This window comes from Tetrao urogallus (assembly GCF_951394365.1).
Source record: "Tetrao urogallus genome assembly, chromosome: 11".
NCBI classification, from domain to species: Eukaryota; Metazoa; Chordata; class Aves; order Galliformes; family Phasianidae; genus Tetrao; species Tetrao urogallus.
Window position 1 is genome coordinate 16,793,373 of NC_136824.1, and position 22,953 is coordinate 16,816,325.

A 22,953-nucleotide genomic window follows, 5' to 3' on the forward strand; every position below is an offset into this window, starting at 1 on the left:
ATCCTGTACACTTCATTAGTTGTTTCATTGGTTGTTCTAGGACACATCTACCATGTGTACCTAATATCCTGCTAGTTATACTGTTGATCTCCGTGCTAACTGAAAACTAGCGTATATTAAAAATTAAGGAAGTCAGTTACAAAAGGTCAGTTTCCCATCGAGATCAGGTGATTCAAACAGTGCTACAGAACTATGTTATCAAAGAGCAAGACAGAGCAGCATCTCCATTCTTCACGATTTCTTAGAGGCCATATCTAGGATCATGAAGTTGTACAGGGGGTGACGTGAAGGACAGCAGAGAGCAAGATCTCCACCTTTGCCTGAGGGGGAGTTCATTCTTTCTCTCAAACCTCTCCTTGCCATTGGCAGTGTGCTAGTAAGGTTGCAGTAACTTCCTTCTGTGGCACCTAGACTTCCTCTTCTGGGGTATCAGTGGTGCCCTAGGATGCTGCTAACCACCAGTCCCAAGTTTTATACTTTCTTCTGCCAAATCAGCTATCCGGGAAGAGAGTAAGTACAAAGCACAGCTCCACAGTAAGGGAAGGACTCATCACACATTATCTCTTCCCACAGAATACTCTGTTTATTTAACTAGCTTCTGGAAAGTTTGGTGTTGTCAAGGGCGTAACTGTTTCTACGTGACTTAACAGTTGCTCCTACTTTCCTGACCTTACTGTCTTGTCATACCAGGATGTGTTAATCACTGTATATCTGTTGCCTAGGCTTTGTTTATGGAACAGTACCTGCAACAGTGAGTGCTCCTGTTTCAGACTACAAAAGGTACAAGCAGCCACAAACGCTACTGACCATGTCTGCCTTCTGGAAACACATGCTAATAAGAGAACTACACCTCTGTCCTTACTGCAGCAATTGCTCATTACATCTCAGCTGTCAAACTGCAGTCCCTTTTATCACATGTCATGTGGCTTAGGTACCTTAGATCAACGATGATAAATAATCATTTCTGCCTTTGGAAATTGGATCTCCAGTTTCTCCTTTGCACAATATAAACTACGGCAACTGTCAGACTTCTTCACAGCTACCCCTTTCTGTGGAGAATATATGTCCAACACACCTGAACAGGGTTGATTTCAAATGTATCTTTCAGTAACAGAATAAACCATGTGTTAATTCTCTCTTCCAAAAATCTCAAGCGTGGAGGTTTCAGCAAGTGCTGTTCCAGAATTACCTGCCAGCCCTTACTCCTTTCACTAGGCAATATAAGCAGCAATATCTTCTTCTGTTTTTCTTGTACTAAACGTAGAAGTATTCCGTATCAGTATGTACAGTACTGTAACATTGTGGATTATAAACAACATGCTATGGGTATGTGGATTGTGGATTATAAACAACATGCTATGAGATAATGTAAGTAGTTTGATGCTGCTACGACATTTTTCAGACTGGATTCTGATAATCTGTAGTGCACTTAAAAAGGAGCTTTTTGTATTCTTACATAATTGTTTTCAATTACATTTTCAAAATACACTAAAAATATTTTTATAAAGGTATTTTCTACTTAGGTTAAAGGCTAAACTTCTACTCAATTTTCTGATCCTGAGTTTGCCCCCTTTACTGCTTTATTCTTGCCATGTGAGCAGAAGATTCTGCACATGCTAAGAAAATGTGCCCTTCTTTATGTAGCCTGTAGTCCATTCTCTTCACATGTTGCCTGACACCAGAAGTTTGGTGCAAATGAGATGTAAATATCATCTGTAAAAGTACAGGCATTATCATGTTCTTGCATCCAGTGCAACTACCCACAATTCAGATTTGATTAGAGCTGGCAGACCGCTTTTTTTCAATGGTAAGAGCTCACTTTCTCACCTGAGAAACTTACAGGTGTTCTGTTAATCAAAACTAAAAAACAAACAACAACAAACCAACCAACATTAACACAAAAGATAACTAAGCAAGGTAGCTCTCACTTTAAATGTCAAGCATCAAACATCAAGTTACATGTAAGCTAAACAGAATACACTCATGAAGCTTCTGAATACATTTGCTGGAAGACAGCAATGCATTCTGAATGGCAGACATTCCACAGATCAAAGATAGTTAAAATTCATCAACTAATTAATACCTTAAGAATAATAACTGTCCCAGCGCTCACATACCGTATACAAATTTGGGTGTCTCTCCAAAACTGAATCCTTGTATAGCACAACAGCTTTCAAGTGTGGCAAACGATTCCAGATCTGTTAGATTTTTTAAAATAATTATTATAATTTGTTATTCATATCTTGTGTTTTTCCCCACTGAAGTACTGCCAAAACAGTAATTGGGCTGACAGAAGAAACCTCCCACTTCCCTCCTCTGCCAAGTATTTCCCCTAATTCATAACCATCTCATTTAAAAAAAGATGCTAAGATACACAGTCTGCTCTTTCGACTGTTCTCAGCCAGAAGATTTAACTATTAATTACACCAAAATGGCTCTTCAGCACGCTCTCTTACTGCATTGAGTACATATCAAGGCATGGGCAAGGTCAAGCTGAAAGCTGACCATTGCTGCTGTGGTTACCCATGCCAGATGCCAGACTTCTGAACTTATTCTGCCATGAAAGGTTCCATGATACAGGTAGCAAATACGGGATTTGGGAACAATACAGCATCAAGAAGGGTGGAAAATACAGTTTATAAGTAACTGCTTTGCCTCCTCATACCTGCATTATCTTGTCCAGTTGTTTCCGATTTTCCACAACCATGATGTTGGTTTTGCTGTCATAAGCAATATAGTGGCAGGCCTCTGGAGAATTGGTTGTGTATATTCCTGTGACAATTCCTCTGGGTCCAAAATTTGTATATATATATATTTATGCATACATTGAAACATTTATATTTATATGCACACACACATAGATGTATATAATATGCAGAAAGCAAATAATAAGATATCAGATGAAAGCTAAGAGAGGTATAAAGATGTGGAAGTACACATTATCACAGCTATCATGCTTGTTTCAAGTTTTCACATATACATGAACAATATATGCAAAATAAAATAAATCCCTGATCTCAATTCAGTAGAAGATGCTGTAGGCTGGGATTCAGTATTTTTGCCTGATTAAGGCTGCAGTGGAGTTAGCTCAGAAAGTGGTTAAAAAACACTTGTCCTCTTTCTGTTCAAGCTGCATGCAATTATCAGTTTGAATTTCACTGTCACAGGAACAAACTGAGAGGTAAATCTAAGTTGTATTAAAATATGTCAGGACAGAAGGAATTAAAAAAGCGAGTATTTCATCTGTTGCTCTGCTCACTTGAATTTACATTGCAATATTTGCACTGCAGACATCACAAAATGGGGAGTCTTATCTGTTTCCCACATTCTAGTGACAAAAGACTGTGCAGCTGTCACAGGTTTCGTTTATGAGTGTCTAGACTAATCCCAATAACAGTGAGAGCTATGAGACTCCAGCAGGTTGCTGAACACGCTCAGCAGCTGCAGCACAACGTCCAGGATGTGGCACCAAGTGCTAATTTCCCAAATTTCTAACCTAGCAAAACAGAAACCTTGACATTCTACACAAAAGCAAAGTAAACAACCATACCCAGCAAACACGGCTCCAACAGCTGAGATGAACCACTCTGGAGAATTAAATCCAAGGATTGCTACGCTGTGGAATCTCTCAAGACCAAGCTTAAAGATAATATGCATAAGGTTATACAACACAGGCATGTTGGAGAGAAATATATAGCACAAAAAATGACAACACATACAAATGATGGAAAGTTGTATTACTCCAGCATTGACAAGGCACGTCCACCCCCAGCTCTATGCCAATATCCGTGGCAGAACTGGAAGCTATCAGTAACAAACATCATCTAAACTTTTCACCATCCCTCCTGCCTGCTCAAGTTCTGCTGCTGAGACAGGCCTGAAAAACAGACCTTTCCAATGTGGACAGAAGCACCACAAGAGCTAGCCTCAGCCTCTGCTCAGAGTGGTTTTGAATTGCTCTTCATCTTGACAAAGTGTTTTTTTTTTCCACCTATCTTTCTCTTAACCTTAAAGCCCTATGCTGAGCATTGTACCTACACTTGAGTGAAACAGCAGCTTCACACTTGCAATGGCAGCAGTGTTATCATCCTTAGACCAAAACCATTTGTACCTTTATTATTTCAATAAAGAATGTGTCTGCCAATCGTCAGTTAATAGAGGGCAAAAAAGAAAAAAGAAACCTCTGCAATTTGTTTTTTAAGGAGACAAAGAGAAAAGGGAATTGGTTTTGCTCTCTGTACCTACTTTCAAGAAGCTCTTGGCTGCTTTCCTCGAAAAGCAATAGTACTCTGAAAAAGTTATCTTCTCCCACTTTCCATTCTTTCTGCTGGCCAAAGCATTAAGAGATCCGTATTTTTCGAGGCTCTCCTTGAACATCTGATGAACTGTTATGGGAGTCTGTGGACATGAGTTATCTATCCTCAGTCTGACTCTGCCATCAGCAAAGGAAGTCCACAAAGACTCTGGAAAGGAAAGCATTGTGAGGGTATATTACTGAAAAGCACTGCAGCAACAGCGCCCCCCCCCCCCCCCCCCCACGCAGACTTTTACAAGCACGGCATGCAGGCTCTTGTTCATCACTGGTGAAAATGCACAGCTAATGGAAGTGACTGTGCTGAAAAGGAGTGCTTTGTAGCTGAGAATTTGCTCCCACAAAGTGTTATTGTGCTCTTTGTTTCTGTTGTAACTTCCTATTTATTTCCATGGGAATGTTACTTTTGGAGCAACTCACACATAGATCTTCACCTCCACTTACCACCATCTTGCCCTATTTCATATTTTGCCTCCTTCTCTTGTCTCCTTCATTCTAATTATCTTTCCAGTCATTCGCTCTTTTTTAATCCTTCTCCTGCTTCCTTGGCAGAACAGGACTCAAGCAGGGAGTCACCTCATGTCACTTGGCTTTCATGGATGCTCCAAGGACCACAGCAGTCCCTGGCATTCACAGCTAATGACTGCCTCAAAGATTTTGGCTTGCATCTTTGCTGCTGCAAACCCAGCAGGAAGCAGACTTAATACAAAGACAATTCTAAGAGAATTTAGGAGCTAGTTAATTGCCGAAATTCAGGTGAGTTCTTAAAAAGAAAACCAAACAAACCAAACAAAAAGCCCACAAAACCCACACAATTCCCCTGAAAAATAGCTCCTAGTTCCCATTCTTCAGAAAGAAACAGTACAAGAACATTCTTCCCCTTAGATTCACTTTCCAAATAAGAAATATTTTTCAACATGAACATTAAAAGCATTCTACAAAGAAGTGGAATAAAAAAGAAAATCAGACAAAATAGCTCAGCTTTGTAAGAAATAAACATAACAAAATACGACTGCTTGAAATTTCTGATTGTCTTAGCTTCAGTTGACACAGAATTGTTTTCCCCGGAGTCTGATATGATGCTATGTTTTGGTTCTAGGAGAAAAACAATGCTGATAACACAGCGGTGTTGATAGCTGCTGCTAAGTGGTGCTGCACAGAGCCATGCCTATCCACAGCTAAGGGCCCAAGGAGCTGGGAGGGAACAGAACTAGGACAGCGACTCAAACTGGCCACAGGGATGTTCCGTGCCATGTGACATCATGCAGAAGGAGTCTGAAGGGGGTGGGAGTTCATCTCACTTTCTTCCACTGCTTGGCAGCCAGCTGGGCATCGGTCAGGGGGTGGTGAGCAAATGCCTGTGCATCACTTGTTATACACATTATATATATGTAAAATATATATAATATATGTCCATCATATCTGGATCTGCTTAGGACATACCTGCAGCCTCCCTCAAGTTAAGCCTACCTGCACAGATAATCAGAGGCATATGAAGCTACTGTAAGCTCATAAATATTCACTTAGAAAACTTCTTTGCAGCAAAAAGCCTTGTAACTTGACTGTAGAAAATCAGATTCTCAATCAACTGAACAAGGTTCAGTTCATAGAATCACGGAATCACAGAGTTGTAGGGGTTGGAAGGGACCTCTAGAGATCATCGAGACCAACCCCCCTGCCAAAGCAGGTTCCCTACAGCAGGTCGCACAGGTAGGCATCCAGGCAAGACTTGAACATCTCCAGAGAAGGAGACTCCACAACCCCCCGTGCAGCCTGTTCCAGTGCTCTGAACAGTGTTTCTGAACAAGGTTCCCACTAAGGAGGCAAATAGCACAGCCAGCCTACCTTGCTGTCACAATTCTGTGAAACTACTCCAAAAATGTCACTGCCCTCATGCTATATCCCAGCATATGGACATCATTTTGAAAAAAAAAAAACCAGTTGATTTACTTTTCTAATCCCTTCCCAGAAAAGAGGATACAAGCTCTGATGCAGAAAGTGAAAGCAGTTATCAAAGCTGTGGTCGTATCAATCCGAGATTACTGTTCCTGATTCATATTATGTTGCATTCAGATCCTGACAGACAGCCTTGTGTTTGTTCTGTTAGTAAATGAATAGTGACAGCAATAAACACAAATCTTAAGGCTTAATCTCAATTTGCCTTCATTTTCTCATGTATGAATTGCATATAACAATTTTAAAAGAGATGTGTGGAGCTTTACCCAATACTGTCATGTGTATTAAGGTCAGTGGATAAAAGGCTCCATAAATCCAGGTATTTCAGAAAACAAACAGTAATGGAAGACGCTAAGTAACAGACAGAGAGACTTCCACAGTGTAAACAGTGGCACCCACCGAGCATTTTATAAGTGGAGAGGGAAAACAGGTATTTCTGCACTTAACCCCAGTCCTGGCACAAAGAGGATGACACAAATCTGTCAGGGAAGGAAGCTATTGCTAATATAAATGCTTATTTTCCCACACTGTCACAAAGTCTGGATGAAAAACTCTGATGTTCTTTCTGGCTTCTAAATCAACTAAGATGGGAGGGATCACAGGTGTGGGTGTGCAAGGTGGGCGAGTGCTCTGTTGAAAACAAGAATCACACCACAAAGAGTTAAATTACAACATTCTAGTCTGCATATTATTTAAATAAAATTATTAAAAAACCACTTTTCAGTGTCTCTCCAAGTGAACTGAAAACATCAGTATTGTTCTTCAAATAACATTACAGAAGTTGTATAATGACAGTGTTTTCACTGCAGGCATTTGGTAGGCAATGTATTCATAACCAGACTAAAAACAGAATTAGTGTCACAGACTCAGCAAGTCACCTTAATAACAGACCATATACTGCTATGGAAAATCCATTTTTACATTCATTCAGTATCTGTACTCACATGAACTCATGAGTAAAACTTAAATCTAAAGATAGTTGTTAAGTCTCAATAAAAAGAAAAAAAAAAGTCTTAAGAATTCTCTCCCACAGATTTTGTAAAAACAGCAGAAAATGAACAACATGCTCTGTTGTCAGTATGCAAAGGGACATTAAGTGAAGGGCTCAGCCTTTTCAGAAAGAGCCTGGGAAGGAATGCCTGGCTAAACACTGAATGAACTGATTATATACTTTGGGAAAAGCAAAATAGGTGTCCTGCCACACTAGCAGCTGAAAGCTAAACTGCAGTGTCCAAGATGGAAATGAACTCACCATCTGAAACATAAGAGGAGATCAGAATAAGGATCTTTTAAATAAACTATGAGCACTGATACATGATACACCTGTAGATTTAGAGAGCATAATGAAAAAAAAAGCACAACAGAAGCAAGCAATCAGAGTAGACTATTTATTCCTGTCCTATTCCTTCCAGTAACTCCTTCTACCTGCACTACACTTTGTACCCTCAAATCATTCTTTGTTCACTAATATTCAACCTTGGTTTATTTCCTCAGCAACACACTTTGAGATGGTGAGAAAGTATTTGCTTTAAAAAAAAAAAAAAAAAAAAACACGTTTTATTAGATAAAATAAAATTAAAAAGCAACACAGATTTTAATCAGGTACTCAATCCTGAATCCCTGAGCCCCTTCTCAGAAATACGGTCTGACTTTTGAGTGGTGCTGCGTGGAGCCAGGATCAATGATCCTTACAGTCCCTTCCAATTTGAGATATTCCATACTTCTAAGTTCCATCCTCTCTGGTCCCTGCAGCATAGAATCATGGAATCATAGAACTACTCGGTTGGAAAAGACCTTAAAGATCAAGTCCAACCACAACCTAACCTACCACCCTTAGTAATCTGACCTCAGCTCAAATTGATAGGCCATAAATATGCCCTGAAAAGTAGAAACTATGATTTAATTTCTGCTTGAAACTCATTCCGTTTTTAACTCACACAACATTGTTTTGATTACACGCCACTTCCTGCAAAATATCATTCTGCTCTAATGACTGGTGTAGGCATTCAGCTCTCTGCTGGAGGCATTTTTTTTAATAGACAGTCATCATCCCAGATTCCACAGCTGTGATGCCATTACATTCTGCTGACAATACAAACACGTCATCCATTCCTCCTCTTACCTTTCTTGTTTTTTATGTTTTTTGTTTTTTTTTTTTTCCTTCAGCATGTTTTCAGCCCTGAAAGCTAAACTTCTTCTCAGTGAAAACTGGAGATGAGTGTTTACAAACAGCTTGGAGTCAGAAAACTTGGCATCTGCACCAAACTTTTCTCATGTCAACAAACAGATTGAACTAAGAGGTACAGAGCTTCCTATGAGGCAGAATACATACAGAGTGACTTTTTTTCCAAAAGCAAACCAACATCTTTTCCTGCTGCTTGCCTAACCCACAGTTAGGGTAGGAAGATAGGATTCTGCTATATTATCAATTTTTCATGATAAACTTGTAGCTTTAAACTCTCTAAATTATTATTATTTACATTGAATAAAATAGCTAGACTATTTTCAACTTAGAAAAACCAACAAGCCATATTAATGTTCTGATTCACAGATGCTTTCACCTTTTCCACTGGATGAAAAGGGAATATTTTTCAGTCACAAGAAAACATATTGCACTGCAGATGCTACCACAGTGGATCCAAGATATAAAATACCCTTGAAAAAATGCTTCTGCAAACTGACATGGAGGAGTGGCGCAGAAAAAACAGCTGGTTATAAAATAAGCTTCGTAAACTGTGTATAAAATAAGCTTCATAACAACAATAATGCTCTTAAAACTGATTACAAAGCACCAAAACGGAGCTGTGCGGAGGGTGTAATCAGGAGAAGTATCACTACTGAGACACTGCCCAGGCATAGAGAGATAGAAAGTTCAAAATCAGTTAAGTGAGGGATGCGAAAAGGGCTTCAAAGTGCACATCAGAAAACAAAGGAAGACGCAAGGATATAATAAGCAGCTTACTGACACAGGACTCGGAAAGGGATGATGTATTCAGTACCTTCTTTGCCTTTGTCTTTACTGAAAGGCTTCCTAAGTCTCTGTGCCTAGTGGCAGGTGAAAAGTTCTACCTACAGTAGCAGAGAAAGATCAAAGTAGGAACCTCATATGCAAACTGGACATATACAAAAATGTCTGTGGTCCCAGATGCATTTCTTCACAATCAGAGATCAGGTCCCACGTCATCCCAAGCCTATTCTCCATCACCTTTGAAAAAATATAGCAATCTGGTTGAGATTCCTAGTGACAGAAAAAAGGCAAATGTCACAATCATCTGCAAAACCAGAGAGAAAGAGCATTCAAGTAAATACAGGGCAATCTGGCTCGCCTCGGGGAAAACTGTAGAACAAACCCTCCTAGAAATCATTGCTGGGCATAAAATGGTGACTGAGACCAACCAGAATGGATATGCCAAAGCCAACTTGAGTCTGTCCAACCTAACTGACTTTTCACAATGGCTGTGTAGATGGGAGGAAGAGAGAAGTGGCATGTCATTTGCTTTAACAAGGTCTTTAACCAGGCCTCCCACAGCAGTCAGACTTGGAGGGCTTGGACCCTCCAAACCCCGTTTCAGTTGGAGTATCAGGTGAATGAAAAACTGGCAAGATGATTACTCTCAGAGAACAGTGGTCAGCATTTCCAAGTCTAGCCAGCAGTCAATTAGAAGTGACATTCTTCAGGGGTTAGTCCTGGAAACAATACTGTTTTAATGACTGCATTGCTGTCTTGGACAATGGAATGCACCCTCACCAGCTTCAAAAATGACACCAAATATGGGGAATTGGTCAACATGCCAAAGGGTGAGGCTGCCTTTCTGATGGACTCAAGCAAACTGGAGCAATGGGCTGATGCAAGCCTCAAAGCTCAACAGTGATAAATGGCAAGTCAGCACACAGAATAAACACTATCTGGCTCAGCAGAAAAATCCCTGTGGTTCCTGGTGGCAGTCAAGCTGTATGAGAGTCAGTATTACACTCTTGAAAGGCTAATTTCTGACTGCATTAGCAAGATCACAGCCAGCAGATCTCAGAAAGTGATTATGTCCCCCTACTCAGTACTGGTAAGCTAACTGGAGCAGCATATAGCTTTGGAAGTCCCAGAGCAAGAGATTGTAACAAACTGACAGAAGCCCAGTGGAAGGACTCAGGTGTTCAGAGTGCTTGAGCACAATACATAAGAGAAGCCTCTGAAGGAGTTGGGTGAATCTAACACAGATGGCAGGGGGTTATAGAAAAGATACTCTTCTCAGAGGCACACGGCAGAAGGACAAGAGACAACAGACACGAGATGCAACAAGGAAAAGTCTTACTAGAGGAAGAAAATTAATTTCACAATAGAGGTGGCTAAGATCAACATCAGGAAGTGAGAGGATGCAGAATCTCCATCTTTAGACATTTTCAAAACTCAGCTGAACAAGGCAATGAGCCTACCTTTGAGTAAAAAGCTAGACTAGCTTCTCTCAGATGATACTGGTGGCAGTAACCATCGTCCCAGATAAATACTATTAGAAAAATAGGTCAGAATATTCACGAGCATGCAAATAAGTACTCTGTAGAATTACAGCCTCAGTAATAATCTACACATCCAATATTTGTCAAACAACTCAATAAAACACTCTGAAACATCTGAAAATAAAAGGTAGTTGCTACCTTTACCTATAAAAATTTCAAAGTGCAGATGCCTGCTGTTCAATTGTTAAAAAAGAGAACAACAAAAAAACCCAAACACTCCAACTAAAATAAAATTTAAAAAAAATCCAACAAAAGAAAACAATCACGAATCAAATAATTTATTTTTCAAAGACTATTCACACATATGAACACAAGTGTGTATGAATACACATGTAGACCTGCATATGACCTGCCACATAAATATAATTTCCTCAGGATCCAGTTGCAGCCGCTACTCCACTTGTCCATAGCACAAACACAACTTGTTTGAACAGCAGTAGCTGTCTCACCAAGGCAACAGCAGCTCCTTCAGGGCTGCAAACTTTCCAAAGAAGCTGGCTGTGTCCCTTAGGCCACATAGAAACAGAACTCTTTTTACTTAACACTGCACCTGGTTTAAAGTTAAAGGAGGATGTATATGCTACAACACAGTGCAGGACTGATCAGAGGATAGATATTCCTCTGCAGCCTCCAGTTATTACACTCTATGCCAAATCCTTCATAGCTAAGAGTCGGTAAGCAGGCTGTCATACCAAAGCTAAGACCATAATGAGTGCAAATTTGATGAAGATCAAGCTTTCTACTGTTGTCTGATAACTGTCACAAATACGGACAAAAACTGCGAGAAGCTAACTGAATTCATGCAAGCTTACAGAAAGCTCCCTGTCACTGACCCTGGAGGTGTTCAAAGGAACATTTGGATTTTGTGTTGAGGGACATGGTTTAGTGAGTACTATTGGTGACAGGTGGATGGTTGGACTGGATGATCTTGGAGGTCTTTTCCAACCTTGGTAATTCTGTGATTCTGTGACACTTTTTCCACTTAGTCCTGATTCACCTGAGTTTATTCTCCGGCTGTATCCTCTTATCCCAGCCCTGAAAAACTGTCAGACTGTTCACTAGCATAGATTCCAACTAAACATTTTACAAAAGAATTCAGTTTCCAAAGATCCCCTTTCATATCTCACCTGTTTGTTCCTGCTCTTCAAAGTCAGCCAGCAAATCTCTGCAGACAGGCTGTCCACCAGCCGTTCTTCTGAAAGAAGAGAGAACTGTTAAAAACGTAACTCCAGGAGTACTAACAGAATCCACTGCAATCCACATACAGTATAGCCAAGGGGGGGAAAAAGATCAGGAAATAGTAAGAAATACAAACAGGAAAATCAATATACAGCTCAGATGAACAAAGAACATTTACATTTTGTTTCTCTTTCACATGCTCTACAATCACGTTAGACAGGGAAAAGCCTTCAGTCAGTAAGGATGACGTTTGTATTTTACTGAGAGGATGCTAGATTCCACATCATGGAACACACAAGATGGAGACAACAAATGTGACTCTCAGAAGCCATCAGCTGTGTGAGAATACAGAATGGATGATCAATCCTAACCCTGACCACGCTACCAGCATATTTATATCACATTTCTTATCAGTTACCACTGTTGCTATCTGTGAAGGCATGAGATTACGGTTTGGTGGTCTTTTCTTGTTTTCTTTTTAAAACTTGGAAAAGAATCAGATTTAGTTCATAATAACAATAACATATTTCTCAAAAAATGCAAAGCAACTGATTATTGCATGGATTAAACTAACATTCCCTGGTTTAAATTTAAATAAAATTTTAAACAGATAATATCAACTCAAAGTTTGTAAAGTAACATACTGCAAAGTACAGAAGCAAAAAATCTAAATAACAAAGGAATGTGTAAAAGTGAATAAGTGCATAAAGTAATGAACTACAGAATATTAAAAACCATACTGTTATTGATGAATAATCTAATGCATTAAAATAATATGACCCAGTGAAATGTACATGTTCTCAACATCTATATTTAATAGTTAATAGCCATAGCTGATAATGAATATAAGCAGTCTGAATATATGGAAAGAACTCGTCCTTCAGTGAAGGCTTCAGCTTGCAGACTTTGATTTGACTTCATTTAATGGAACAATGAGTGGGAATCAGCAGCCTTCAGAGGCTGAGAATCAATTGCTCCCTCAGAATAATGGAAGAATCCTTAGTGAAGCTCAAGTTCTTCTCCTCTGTAACAAGGTAAGTTCACGCAGGAAAAGAAAATCCAAACAATGCCCTTCCCAGCTGTCAAAAAAGTAACAAGCAACTTCCAAAGTAGTTTTTAAACACAGCAGTCAAATAGCAAGCAGTGGGACCAAGCACTGTCACACATTATTTTGTATCTTGCATTAACAACTCCATTTTATAGAATATGGATATGTGGCACAATCCCAGAATTTATTACTAGTTGTTATTCACAACGAAATCACACTTTAAGAAAGCCTCATCCAAGCCAGGCCCCTACAGAAGAACACAGCTGTTTTTGCAGTTCTTCACTCATCAGAAGTGGCAGCCCCTGCTCAGCTCTTCCCCACTGCAGACTGCTGTCTCAGAGCAGAGGCACAGGTTGCAAAAACAGCTGATGGAAAATAAGGCATCATCACTAGCCTGCCTGTGAGGATGTTTCTCCTCTTGTTAATGGCATAATGGGGCAAAACATGAAAGAGCTTGTTCAATAAACAGAGACTTAGGCTCTGGAAATAGTCACTGGCTGGGTGGAGGCAGATGTTGATGAGAAACAGAGTAATTTAAATATAGAGGGGGATTAGACTGTATTTGAAAAGGTAAATGTTTGCTGTGTGGGAGAATGGTAGCTTAAAGAAATGTAAAGAGCAACAGTCCTGGAAGGTATAGTTGATGATAAAAATAAATAAAAGCATCTAAAACCACTTAAAAATATGTCTGTCAACTTGAAGCACTCAACCCTCAAAAATGTTCCCATTTGAAAGAAAAATGGCATTTTGCAAGCAGAAACCTAGTGCAAATTTAACTATTTTTTTGAATACTAAGGCTTTTCAATCCTTACTTTTTTAGTAAAGTAAGACACATGAAGCCTTAGTTAAAAGACAACTGAATGTTACTTTTGCCTATAATGGCAAAAAAGCCCTCAGAAGAAAATGGATATGATTGATAGTTTAACAGAATAACCTCCTGTGAGACTACTCAGAACTTGAAATAATCACAAGTAACCATTTCTCCCAAAGGAAAATCCCTTATAGTTTTATTCCCACCCAGATAAGGTCTAAGATACTGGTTTGGTTTATAATTTGCTCCCTAAACATTAGCAGTGTAATGTGAAAAAATCAACCGGCGAGTTTGAACTTCTAGACTCACCCTGGCAGCATTCTAACATGCAAATGTCATCTGAGGAGCTCTACGCATCAGACATCTTCAGAAGCACCCAAGTTTGTAACACTGTGTGCAAAGCAGCTGTCACCTGCCTCAGCCAACTAAGCAGTTGGAGAGACTTCTTGCTCTCAGAGTGCAAAATTCTCTTTTATCAACAGTTTATTGCTCAGAACATTATACAGGACCATCACTCCAGAGTGAAAGAATACAGTTCTTAATATAATTTAATACTTCAGCTCTTCTACGGTGCTAACCTTTTTAAAAAATTAATTAGAGACTCTATAAAGATTGTTACATGGCATTCTTGGAGTAAAACTGAAACAACACTGTGGGACTACTTGAATCACAAGCTTGTTAAGTATACTGCTGCAAGGAGAAAACATGCTGCAGAACTGTGTTTGATGCTGTAACAATTGGACACATCAATATGATGGGAAAAGCTGGTTTACCAGAGGGGTAATGACGAAAGGATCGGCACAATAGAAAGGTGCTATAAAGGAAGGGAAGAAGATTGCTCACCTGTATCAGAAGACTTCAGGTTCACAGGGAAACGCTCCAAGGAGGGATCTCCAGGAAGAGATCCTTCCCCAGTGGCAGTCAGCCCTTCAATGGGGTCTAAGAGAGGTGCAGCCAGGCTCCACTCCTGGTCACACAGCTGCATTGCCTTCACCTGTGCTCCCAGGGCTGACCGGGTCCTTCCCACAGGTCTCCATCAGTGGGGCAGGCTGGGACTCAGCAGTTCCCATACAGGTGCTAAGATGCCCTATCACAACCAAGGTGCTTTTGAAATCTGGACTTTGTTAAGGCTGGCACCCTACATACATCGTGCAAGGTTATTAGTGTAGGCATAGCACATTCCCAAATTCTATCTAAAAGATTATTTTCTCTTTTGTTTGCTTAGGCAAACAAACAGAAGCTTGATCCCAAAACTAATGCACAAAAACCTCTGCAGGGCACACACAGGAGCTGATAGGTCACTTTGGCATGCCTGTTAGACCAAAATGAGTTCATATTACACAGTGTTGACCAGCTAGAACAGATCAAAACATACTTTTGCACAAGTCTATTAGCAAGAATGCTTTCTGAACAGTATTTCCTGACATAATATGGGACTTAATTTGGAGGAACCATTCTATAAAAGAAGATCCCATCTATGCCCTCAATCAGTACTTTTGTTGCCTTAGTCTTTCCCAACTAAAAATAAACCTTAGTTGAAATACACAGTGAGGCTGAATTGGAAAACATGCACTTTTTGCCATGGCAGAACCTTTCTGCCTTTCCAAGTCAGTGAGAATTTATTCTGCCCCAGCTTTTGTTACCCGATTTCCAGGACAACCAGTCCGTATGCAATCCACCAGCTTTAGCCTATGCCAGGGCTGCTTCTGGCAGTGTATTTGGGTCTGCAGTTGCTTATTCCAAAGCACTTTCTACTGGGAGTCAGGCATTACTGGGCCATTTTAATTCAAGATGAAATCATTAAGTAATCACCTGACAATTCTTTACTCAGCAAAAAAGCAGGCAGTCACATTACCTATGGGTACTTCTGAAAACCTGAATGATCCTGGCACTTTGCTCAGAAACTTCAGCCACTAAACATCACCCAGATCCAGTTTTATGAGTAATCCTTTCCCAGTTTCTCTCGTGTCTTGCAAGTGCTGAGTCCAACATTTTAAAACAGAACTCTGGGGAGAGGAGGTAGGAGGGAGTACAAGAAAATAAATTAAGACTCACACATCTGTCAGAGATTGAGACAAAGATGGTGAAATCACTCTAAATTAAAACAACATTACACAGTGCCAAAGCTTTGGTAGCTCATCAGATAAATAGAAACCTGTAAGCAACATAAATAACTAAGTAGGAAATTCTGTATCTCCTGACTGAGATGCTATTAATTATTACCCCAGACATTTAAGAAATATTTCCTTGTGTTCTGCTGCATAAGGAAAAGAAGGAGAGTAGCAGCACATAACATTATAGTTCCTTAAATCCTACTTTACATTACATGTAAAATTTTTCCTACATTAAGTAGCTAAGAGGTCCTTGTGGTCCTTTACAGGGGCATCACTGTCTATTATAACTGGTTTTATTTACCAATTAATCCTCTTTTTTAACTGGGGCAATATTGTAATACTTTCCCTATTGTTCTATTTAAAATTTCCCTTTGTCCTTAAAGAACTGGTTAGATTTGGGTTCCAATTAGTTTCAGTGTCCTTATGAGACTTAAGAAGGGGGCCACAAATGAGTGCAAACGTGCGCCTACTCTTGCAAAAACATTCAGCTGATTTGACAATCAGTCTTCTCAGATTGCACCAGATAACTGTCTCTCAACTTATTAATACAGCTTCTTTTTACACAAAGGGATATTTAAAAGCAACACAAAAGTTTAACGAAGTACAAAGCACTAAAGAGAAAGATAACAGCTGAAAGGCCTTTTGCTGTAAGCCACAGCTGGCACACACCTTAAGCAGATTTGTATTTGCAAAAAAGCCCAAACCAAACAAAACCCAACAACTTGTATATTTTGATCTTTTGTTTTACAGACAGCTGAGAAGTATGTGGGTGAAAGGGATTCCAGCAGTTAGGTCATGCTGAACTCATTACCTCCTCTCTCACTCCTTTTTGAGGTCGCACTGAATTTCAGCCTTACAAAAGCTCTTTCTAGCTCTGCCCGTCTCGCTGGAATAGATATTGTTTGTCTGGTTCTCCTCACCTGAAATCCTGCTTCCAGCACCAAGAAACTTCACCCAACTTCAAGCCACACCAGGTGGACAATGCTACTTAGAAAACAGTAACTAAGCACTGACTTCTTCAAGAAACAATGTATTTAAGGCAGGGAATTTGAATGGATGGAAAGCAGTCAGAGCTCTAGCCTCTGATTTTCTTTCCTTAGAATTTCAGGAACAAACCACACACCAAGCACATTTTTTTTCAAATTTAAAGAATATTCAAGAAACTTCAACTTCCTATTTTGTAAACCTCTGTATGTTTTAACAGTCTTTCTGTATTTTTTTGTTTGTTTGTTTTAACAATGAAAAGCCAGAACACCATCTTTGCAGTAAGCACTTCACAGGTGGGACCACGCATGGACCAGAACAGAGGCATTAGCACTGATTTACTGACAATTCTAACTTTCACACATCAGTGTGTACATTCACCTCTACTGATCACAAAGCAAACTGTCTTACAAGTTTGAGGTGCATTAAAAATTGTCAACTTTAGCATTAAATACTTCAGCACTCCAGAAGCAAGAAATCCAACTACATCAAGCAAATCTTCCAAGTGATGTAACATACAAGCTCTTATCTGAATCAAAGTGAAGTTAGATTTAACAACCAAATGTGTGCCTGATGTTTGTAGGAACCAATAATTACTACTCAGCAATACTGACAAAATAAGCAGAAGTTAAAACATTTCCTGTATCATTCATTCTTCTGTAATTAAAATAATTTATTTTCAAAAACTCTGCTGCCATGGACAAAAAGAAAAGAGCAGCTGAGATGGTTTGTTTCATGTAAAAAAGTATTATCAACTTCGAAATAAACTCTTCTAAAACTAAGTTCTCCACTTCCTGATCTAAGAGATGGGTTTTCCGTTTAAGTTCTGTTGCCACTGATGGGAAGATCAATAACAAAGGCAAATTATCACCTAAAGTTTATCCCTTCCATTTCTGCAGGGAAGACTTACAGTCATAGCTGCACCAAGGATGTTTTTTCAGTCAGTTCAGAGCACACAAAATGAATGGTAGCATGTGCAGAGCAGACAGTTCTGAACTTGCAGTTTTCAATACTGCTCTGTCCTTTGGAGACCCGTGAGGGAATGGCTCAGCAGCATGACTGTTCTTTTCTTGACTTCCAGAACTTTGCTATCTTCTGTTACTTGAGAAGGCCTGCAATCTCACATTAATAATTTAATTTGCTGGAGCACAGTACTCTAGTAGCTGGCCAATATTTTTAACTAGTATTCCACACTCTTGTTGAGCTCCGAGTAGCAGAGCCACAGGAATTAAATACACTTTTTGTAAGAATTGCTATGCACAAACTCCTGCTGAGCCTAATTCTGGGGCTAAGAGCCTCTGTGCTAGAAAATGAACACCATACAATTTAATATATGCAGGTAGGATATAAGCAACACAGTTCATACTGAATTAGGACTAATGCCAAACTAGGAGTCAGCATAGAATAAAACCATTTAGAATTTTCATTACCATTTCATCTCATCAAGGATAATTCTAATTTTGCATTAGACTGAGCCCTTGTGAGGCATGCAAGGCCCTCATGGATCCACCGGAATAGAAGAGAAAGTGAGGTTCCAAAATATCCAAAAATCAGTTTGTTAACATAAATAATTGAGCTACTTTACCCATTTTCATCTTGTAGATTTTTCTTAAGAGTCTCCCCAGTGTTAGGCATGTTGACACACCCTCTGAGGCTGGTCACAAATATGCTGAAGAACTGTGCGGGTCGGGCATAAATAAGCAACATGGACAATAGAAGAAACTGATGGTAACTGGTTATTTGTTGGAAAAAACAACACGTAATGCAAGAGGAGGAGACTACAGCCACAAAAGCTGTTTCTTTCTGATTTTAACATGCTTGAAATGTCGCAGTGCTGTGAGCCGCTTACTGTTAAACTTTCCTTTTAATCCAGTTCTCTTTAATTATCCATGAGAAGAATTTTAATGAGTCTACAATGCTTTAAAATGCAAATCTTCTCTTTTGACACGACTTCTAACAAATTAGTTTACACAAGTTGAAGCAATTCTTATTTTTATTACCATGATTTCCAGAAAAGAGCACTCAACAAAATTGTTTTTTTGAGGAAAACACGGATTAATTACATTAGGTAATTCCCTGAAGTCAGTTATACCTATGAAACCCAGCACAGCAACAGCCAAGCACCTCCTCCAGCATTACAACTACTAGCACTTCATTGCCTACACCAATGCAGACCTGTTCAATACTGTAGGCGTTTCTACACAGCTCCAGTTTCTTCCCAGGATGCAGTAAGCCCAGTTTGGCTACTTTGGCTACTTCTCTGCCAGTAAATAAATAAGACCCAGGGAATAGTTCAACCCTCCCACCGGGAGCAGCTTCCCTGCGATGGCTTCAGGCTGAGCCCACTGGTACTTCCCTACTCTACACCCACAGACATAACTTCAGCCAGGGGCTGCTCCTGGAAGGCTGTGTTAATGATTACACTTCTGAAAGGAGGAGAGAGGGATGCGAGCTGTGCCATGCCACTTGCTCTCAGAGCCACAAAACACGCTCCAGAATGTTGCTTAGTGGTACAAAGCCACATTGATTAGGAAAATGTAAGACCAGCAAACTTTGTAGAAGCTTTATAGAAAGTTACTATTCCAAAGTATCTTGCATCATGCACAAATGCTTAATTGTGCACAACACAATTTGATATTAATGTGTGTTACATACTGTTTAACAGAAAACTCTCATGACTGTGTCAAACTAAGTTTCCTGCAATTGTCAGCTACAAACAATCCTGTCATTTTAACTACAAAACCATGAATGCTGTGCTGCAAGAGAAAGTTCTACTGTTAAGTTGTCTTTGCAGTCCTGGTACATTTCTAAGTACTCTTCAAGCTTCAAATTGTAAATCCTAGTAAATGATGCTAACTTGTAAGAGTTCAGTAAGGAACGACCTCACCTTGCAATGATTTTTACATGCTGCAATTTATATGATGCTGTTAGCACAGTCACCTTTTTCTTTACTGCTGGCTTGCAACTTGCACAAGACTGCATCAAATTCACAGCCTGAACTGCTGCAGTGGAACGGGCCTCTTTTTCCAGGCTATAGGCTATAGGTGAGCTTTCTGAACGCAGGCAGGCTTACAAAGCTATGAAGGAAATTAAGAGGTAATTAAGGCTCACCTACTGTTTATGTCCTTTACTCTACAATCATGGCTGGAACCTGCCAGGAATTAGGGACTGATATATGCACTGTCACTGCAACCCTACACTGTCACAAGATGCCAAACAGAAATACTGCAGACACCAGAACAAAGCAGTGTTGTTACTACAGCCAGTAACTCAGCCACAGTGCAGAGATCAGCCTCAGAGCGGGTGCAGGGCACGGCACCCCATTCATGTCTGGAACAGGACATTTCAGGGTTAATTTACAGTGCTGCTACGGCAACATGAACCTGTCCAGAGCTGTGCACTCTCATTTTTCTCCCTTAAAGGCAAGAGTGCTTGCCTCACCACAAACTTAAGATGAATGGAGGAGTACACTAATTCTGGATGTTCTTTGCTGATGGCTGATAACTGCATTTACTGTCATTAGACACAGACTTTACACAAAATATTTTCATATTAAAAATAAATAAAAGCACATATATATGTATCATAAATTTAAAAAGGCCTCAAAATTTTTAGCTAAAACACTTTAATCAGCTCAGCAATTACCTTTAAATCCTAGCAGGTCTCAGAATTCTAAACCCAAACGTCTTTCTAAACATGACTTTTCCTATTCTTCCATTAAGTCTTAAATTGAGCCCCAAAACATACCAAAGATATGTACAAATTGTAGCTACTCATAAATGTAACTAGCTGCCATGTATTCATATTTAAATAACTAAACTTTCCAATAGCCATACCTGTAAAAATATTTTCTCTAATTGACCACGCCACAGCAACAAGAATTGCATTTTGCTTTTCTGAACAATGCACTCTGCATTCTAAGGAATTGTTCCACAGTTAAAAAAAGAAACAGATCAATTTGTGCAAAGCCTCTAGAGTCACAGCATCTATAACAAATCTGAGATTTGTTTTCAACTACAGCTTGTAGTGATTAAGGAAGATAATTGTGAGAGGAAAAAAAAGGTAGGCATCAACACACACAAAGAAGAGAGAGCTATTCTGAGCACCTGGAGAGAGCATTCTGTAAGGTCAAAACAAGTTTTGGTCTGAGGACAAGCATATCTAGAAACAATTATATTGCTTCCTTCTGAGGAGAAGTGCAGATTGGACCACAGGTCACCTGCCATCTGATATTGCCTTACAGGTGTTCACTCGTGCAGTTGTATCTGAGTCACATTTCCTATAGGCATAAACCACCTCAAGATAAGCTGCCTTTAGCCAATCAAAGCAGTACTAAGGTAACAGCCCTTACTCTGCTGTATTACAGTTACATAAAATTAATTTCTGCAGGTTACAGTACACTTAATTAAAACTCAGCTCTGAAAAATCCTCTAAAGATGCTAGTCATTCACTGTAACACCCTAACAACATAAAGCAAGCACCATCATTTCAATCTTTTGCCTTTCACCAAGAGGAAAAGCATTTTTCTTCTTTCTGGCTTCTGCACAGAATATCCTTTTCAACAACTATATCTGTGCAAAGAACTCCAGCACCATGTAAGGTCCACTACATTAGACTGTTATTTTTTATATAGTCTTTCTAAAGTATATTTTAACTAAGAATGATTGGTTAGAAGTGTTATTTAAAGGTTATTTCCCTGATGCATTTGTAGAAATCCTGATACCTGCTTCACCTGGGAAAAAAAATCCAGCTCAACAGGACAGAAAGTTTGTTATGATTCAGATTCCACCTTTGTGAGAGAGTACAGCAGCAAACTTTGGTGCACCTGAAAACAGAAATTCAAGGCCTCAGGCTCCTGAGTTCTTACAGGTCCTTTTGGGAACCTGTTTACAAAAATCAGCAGTGCTCAAAGAAACTGAGTTTCAGTTAACAGACTGTATTCTTACCTGTGTCACCAGGAGACAGGACGCTCTTTTCAGTAACAGTTCCACAGGTCAGAAGACATGATTTATGACACACAGCATGGCTAGAAAACAAAGGGATTGTATGAGTATTTAATACAGTAGAGATTGAAAAATAAAATGCATACTTGTTGAGGCCTATAAAGATAATGAACGCTGCAAAGGCCAGATGGGAGGTATTGTTTTGACTAGTTTTGTACTAGCAGCGTGAATATCCATTTCAAAAAACAAAGGTAGAGTCCTCTGGAGGTTAAACAAAGCAGGCAGCAGGAGCTGCCATCACATTACCCCTGCTCTTTCCAGCTCCCAGTCCTGCCTTTTTGGAAAGAAGGGAGCTTCTGTGCTTTTTTTCATTGCTGTGCACACCTGCATGCAAACTAGTACTTCATAAGTAAAAACTGACAATGCAGTTGGTAGTATTACATGCAGTGGGAAGAAAAGGAAGGGAAAGAGTAAGAGAGATCAGATATTCAACTGAAAAACAGGGAAGCAACTGCTAGTTTGGAGCTACAGATTTGAGGAGACAACTGCACCAGGAGGTACACACCAGGCTAGCCGAGTAGAGAAAGGAACAGCTGCTCCAATTGCTGAGAAATGTGCCTGCATGCTAAGAGGCTATACTACTTTTCTTACTGAGTATGGAGATAAGGATTCCCTCTCCATTCCATTGCACAGTGCTGGAAAAGAGGATGTGTGTACTTTACTTCAGAGACAGAGCACTGTCCTCTATTAACAAGATAAGCATTCAAGGCCAGGCTGGATGTGGCTCTAGGCAGCCTGCTCTGGTGGTTGGCAACCCTGCACATAGCAGGGGGTTGAAACTACATGATCATTGTGATCCTTTTCAACCCAGACCATTCTATAATTCCATGAAAGCAGCAAAGGTAACGCACTCTGCCTCAAAACACCAACTCTGCCAATTCCCTCAATAAATAACGAGGTTAAAAAAACCAAACGGAAACAGAGAGAAAAAACAAATATTTGAAAGCGAAGATAAAGGCAGCTCATCCGTGCCACACTTCTGGGACAGTGCTCACTAACTACTGCTTTTAGCAACAAACGGGCTGCTCACAGCCCTG

General features: G+C 39.7%; 1 protein-coding gene across 1 annotated transcript in view; it reads right to left on the bottom strand.

The window, feature by feature from the left end:
• Positions 1 to 18,548, bottom strand: part of ACSBG1 (acyl-CoA synthetase bubblegum family member 1) — a gene marked incomplete at both ends in the record, with an annotated part of 75,411 nt that extends 56,863 nt beyond the window's left edge. The window contains 6 exons of the mRNA XM_079540799.1: positions 2,118 to 2,198; positions 2,666 to 2,786; positions 3,551 to 3,639; positions 4,246 to 4,463; positions 11,905 to 11,972; positions 18,499 to 18,548. Of these exons, the coding sequence (XP_079396925.1) occupies positions 2,118 to 2,198; positions 2,666 to 2,786; positions 3,551 to 3,639; positions 4,246 to 4,463; positions 11,905 to 11,972; positions 18,499 to 18,548 (627 nt within the window). The remainder of the gene's footprint in view (positions 1 to 2,117; positions 2,199 to 2,665; positions 2,787 to 3,550; positions 3,640 to 4,245; positions 4,464 to 11,904; positions 11,973 to 18,498) is intronic.
• Between the last annotated feature and the right edge of the window lie 4,405 nt (positions 18,549 to 22,953).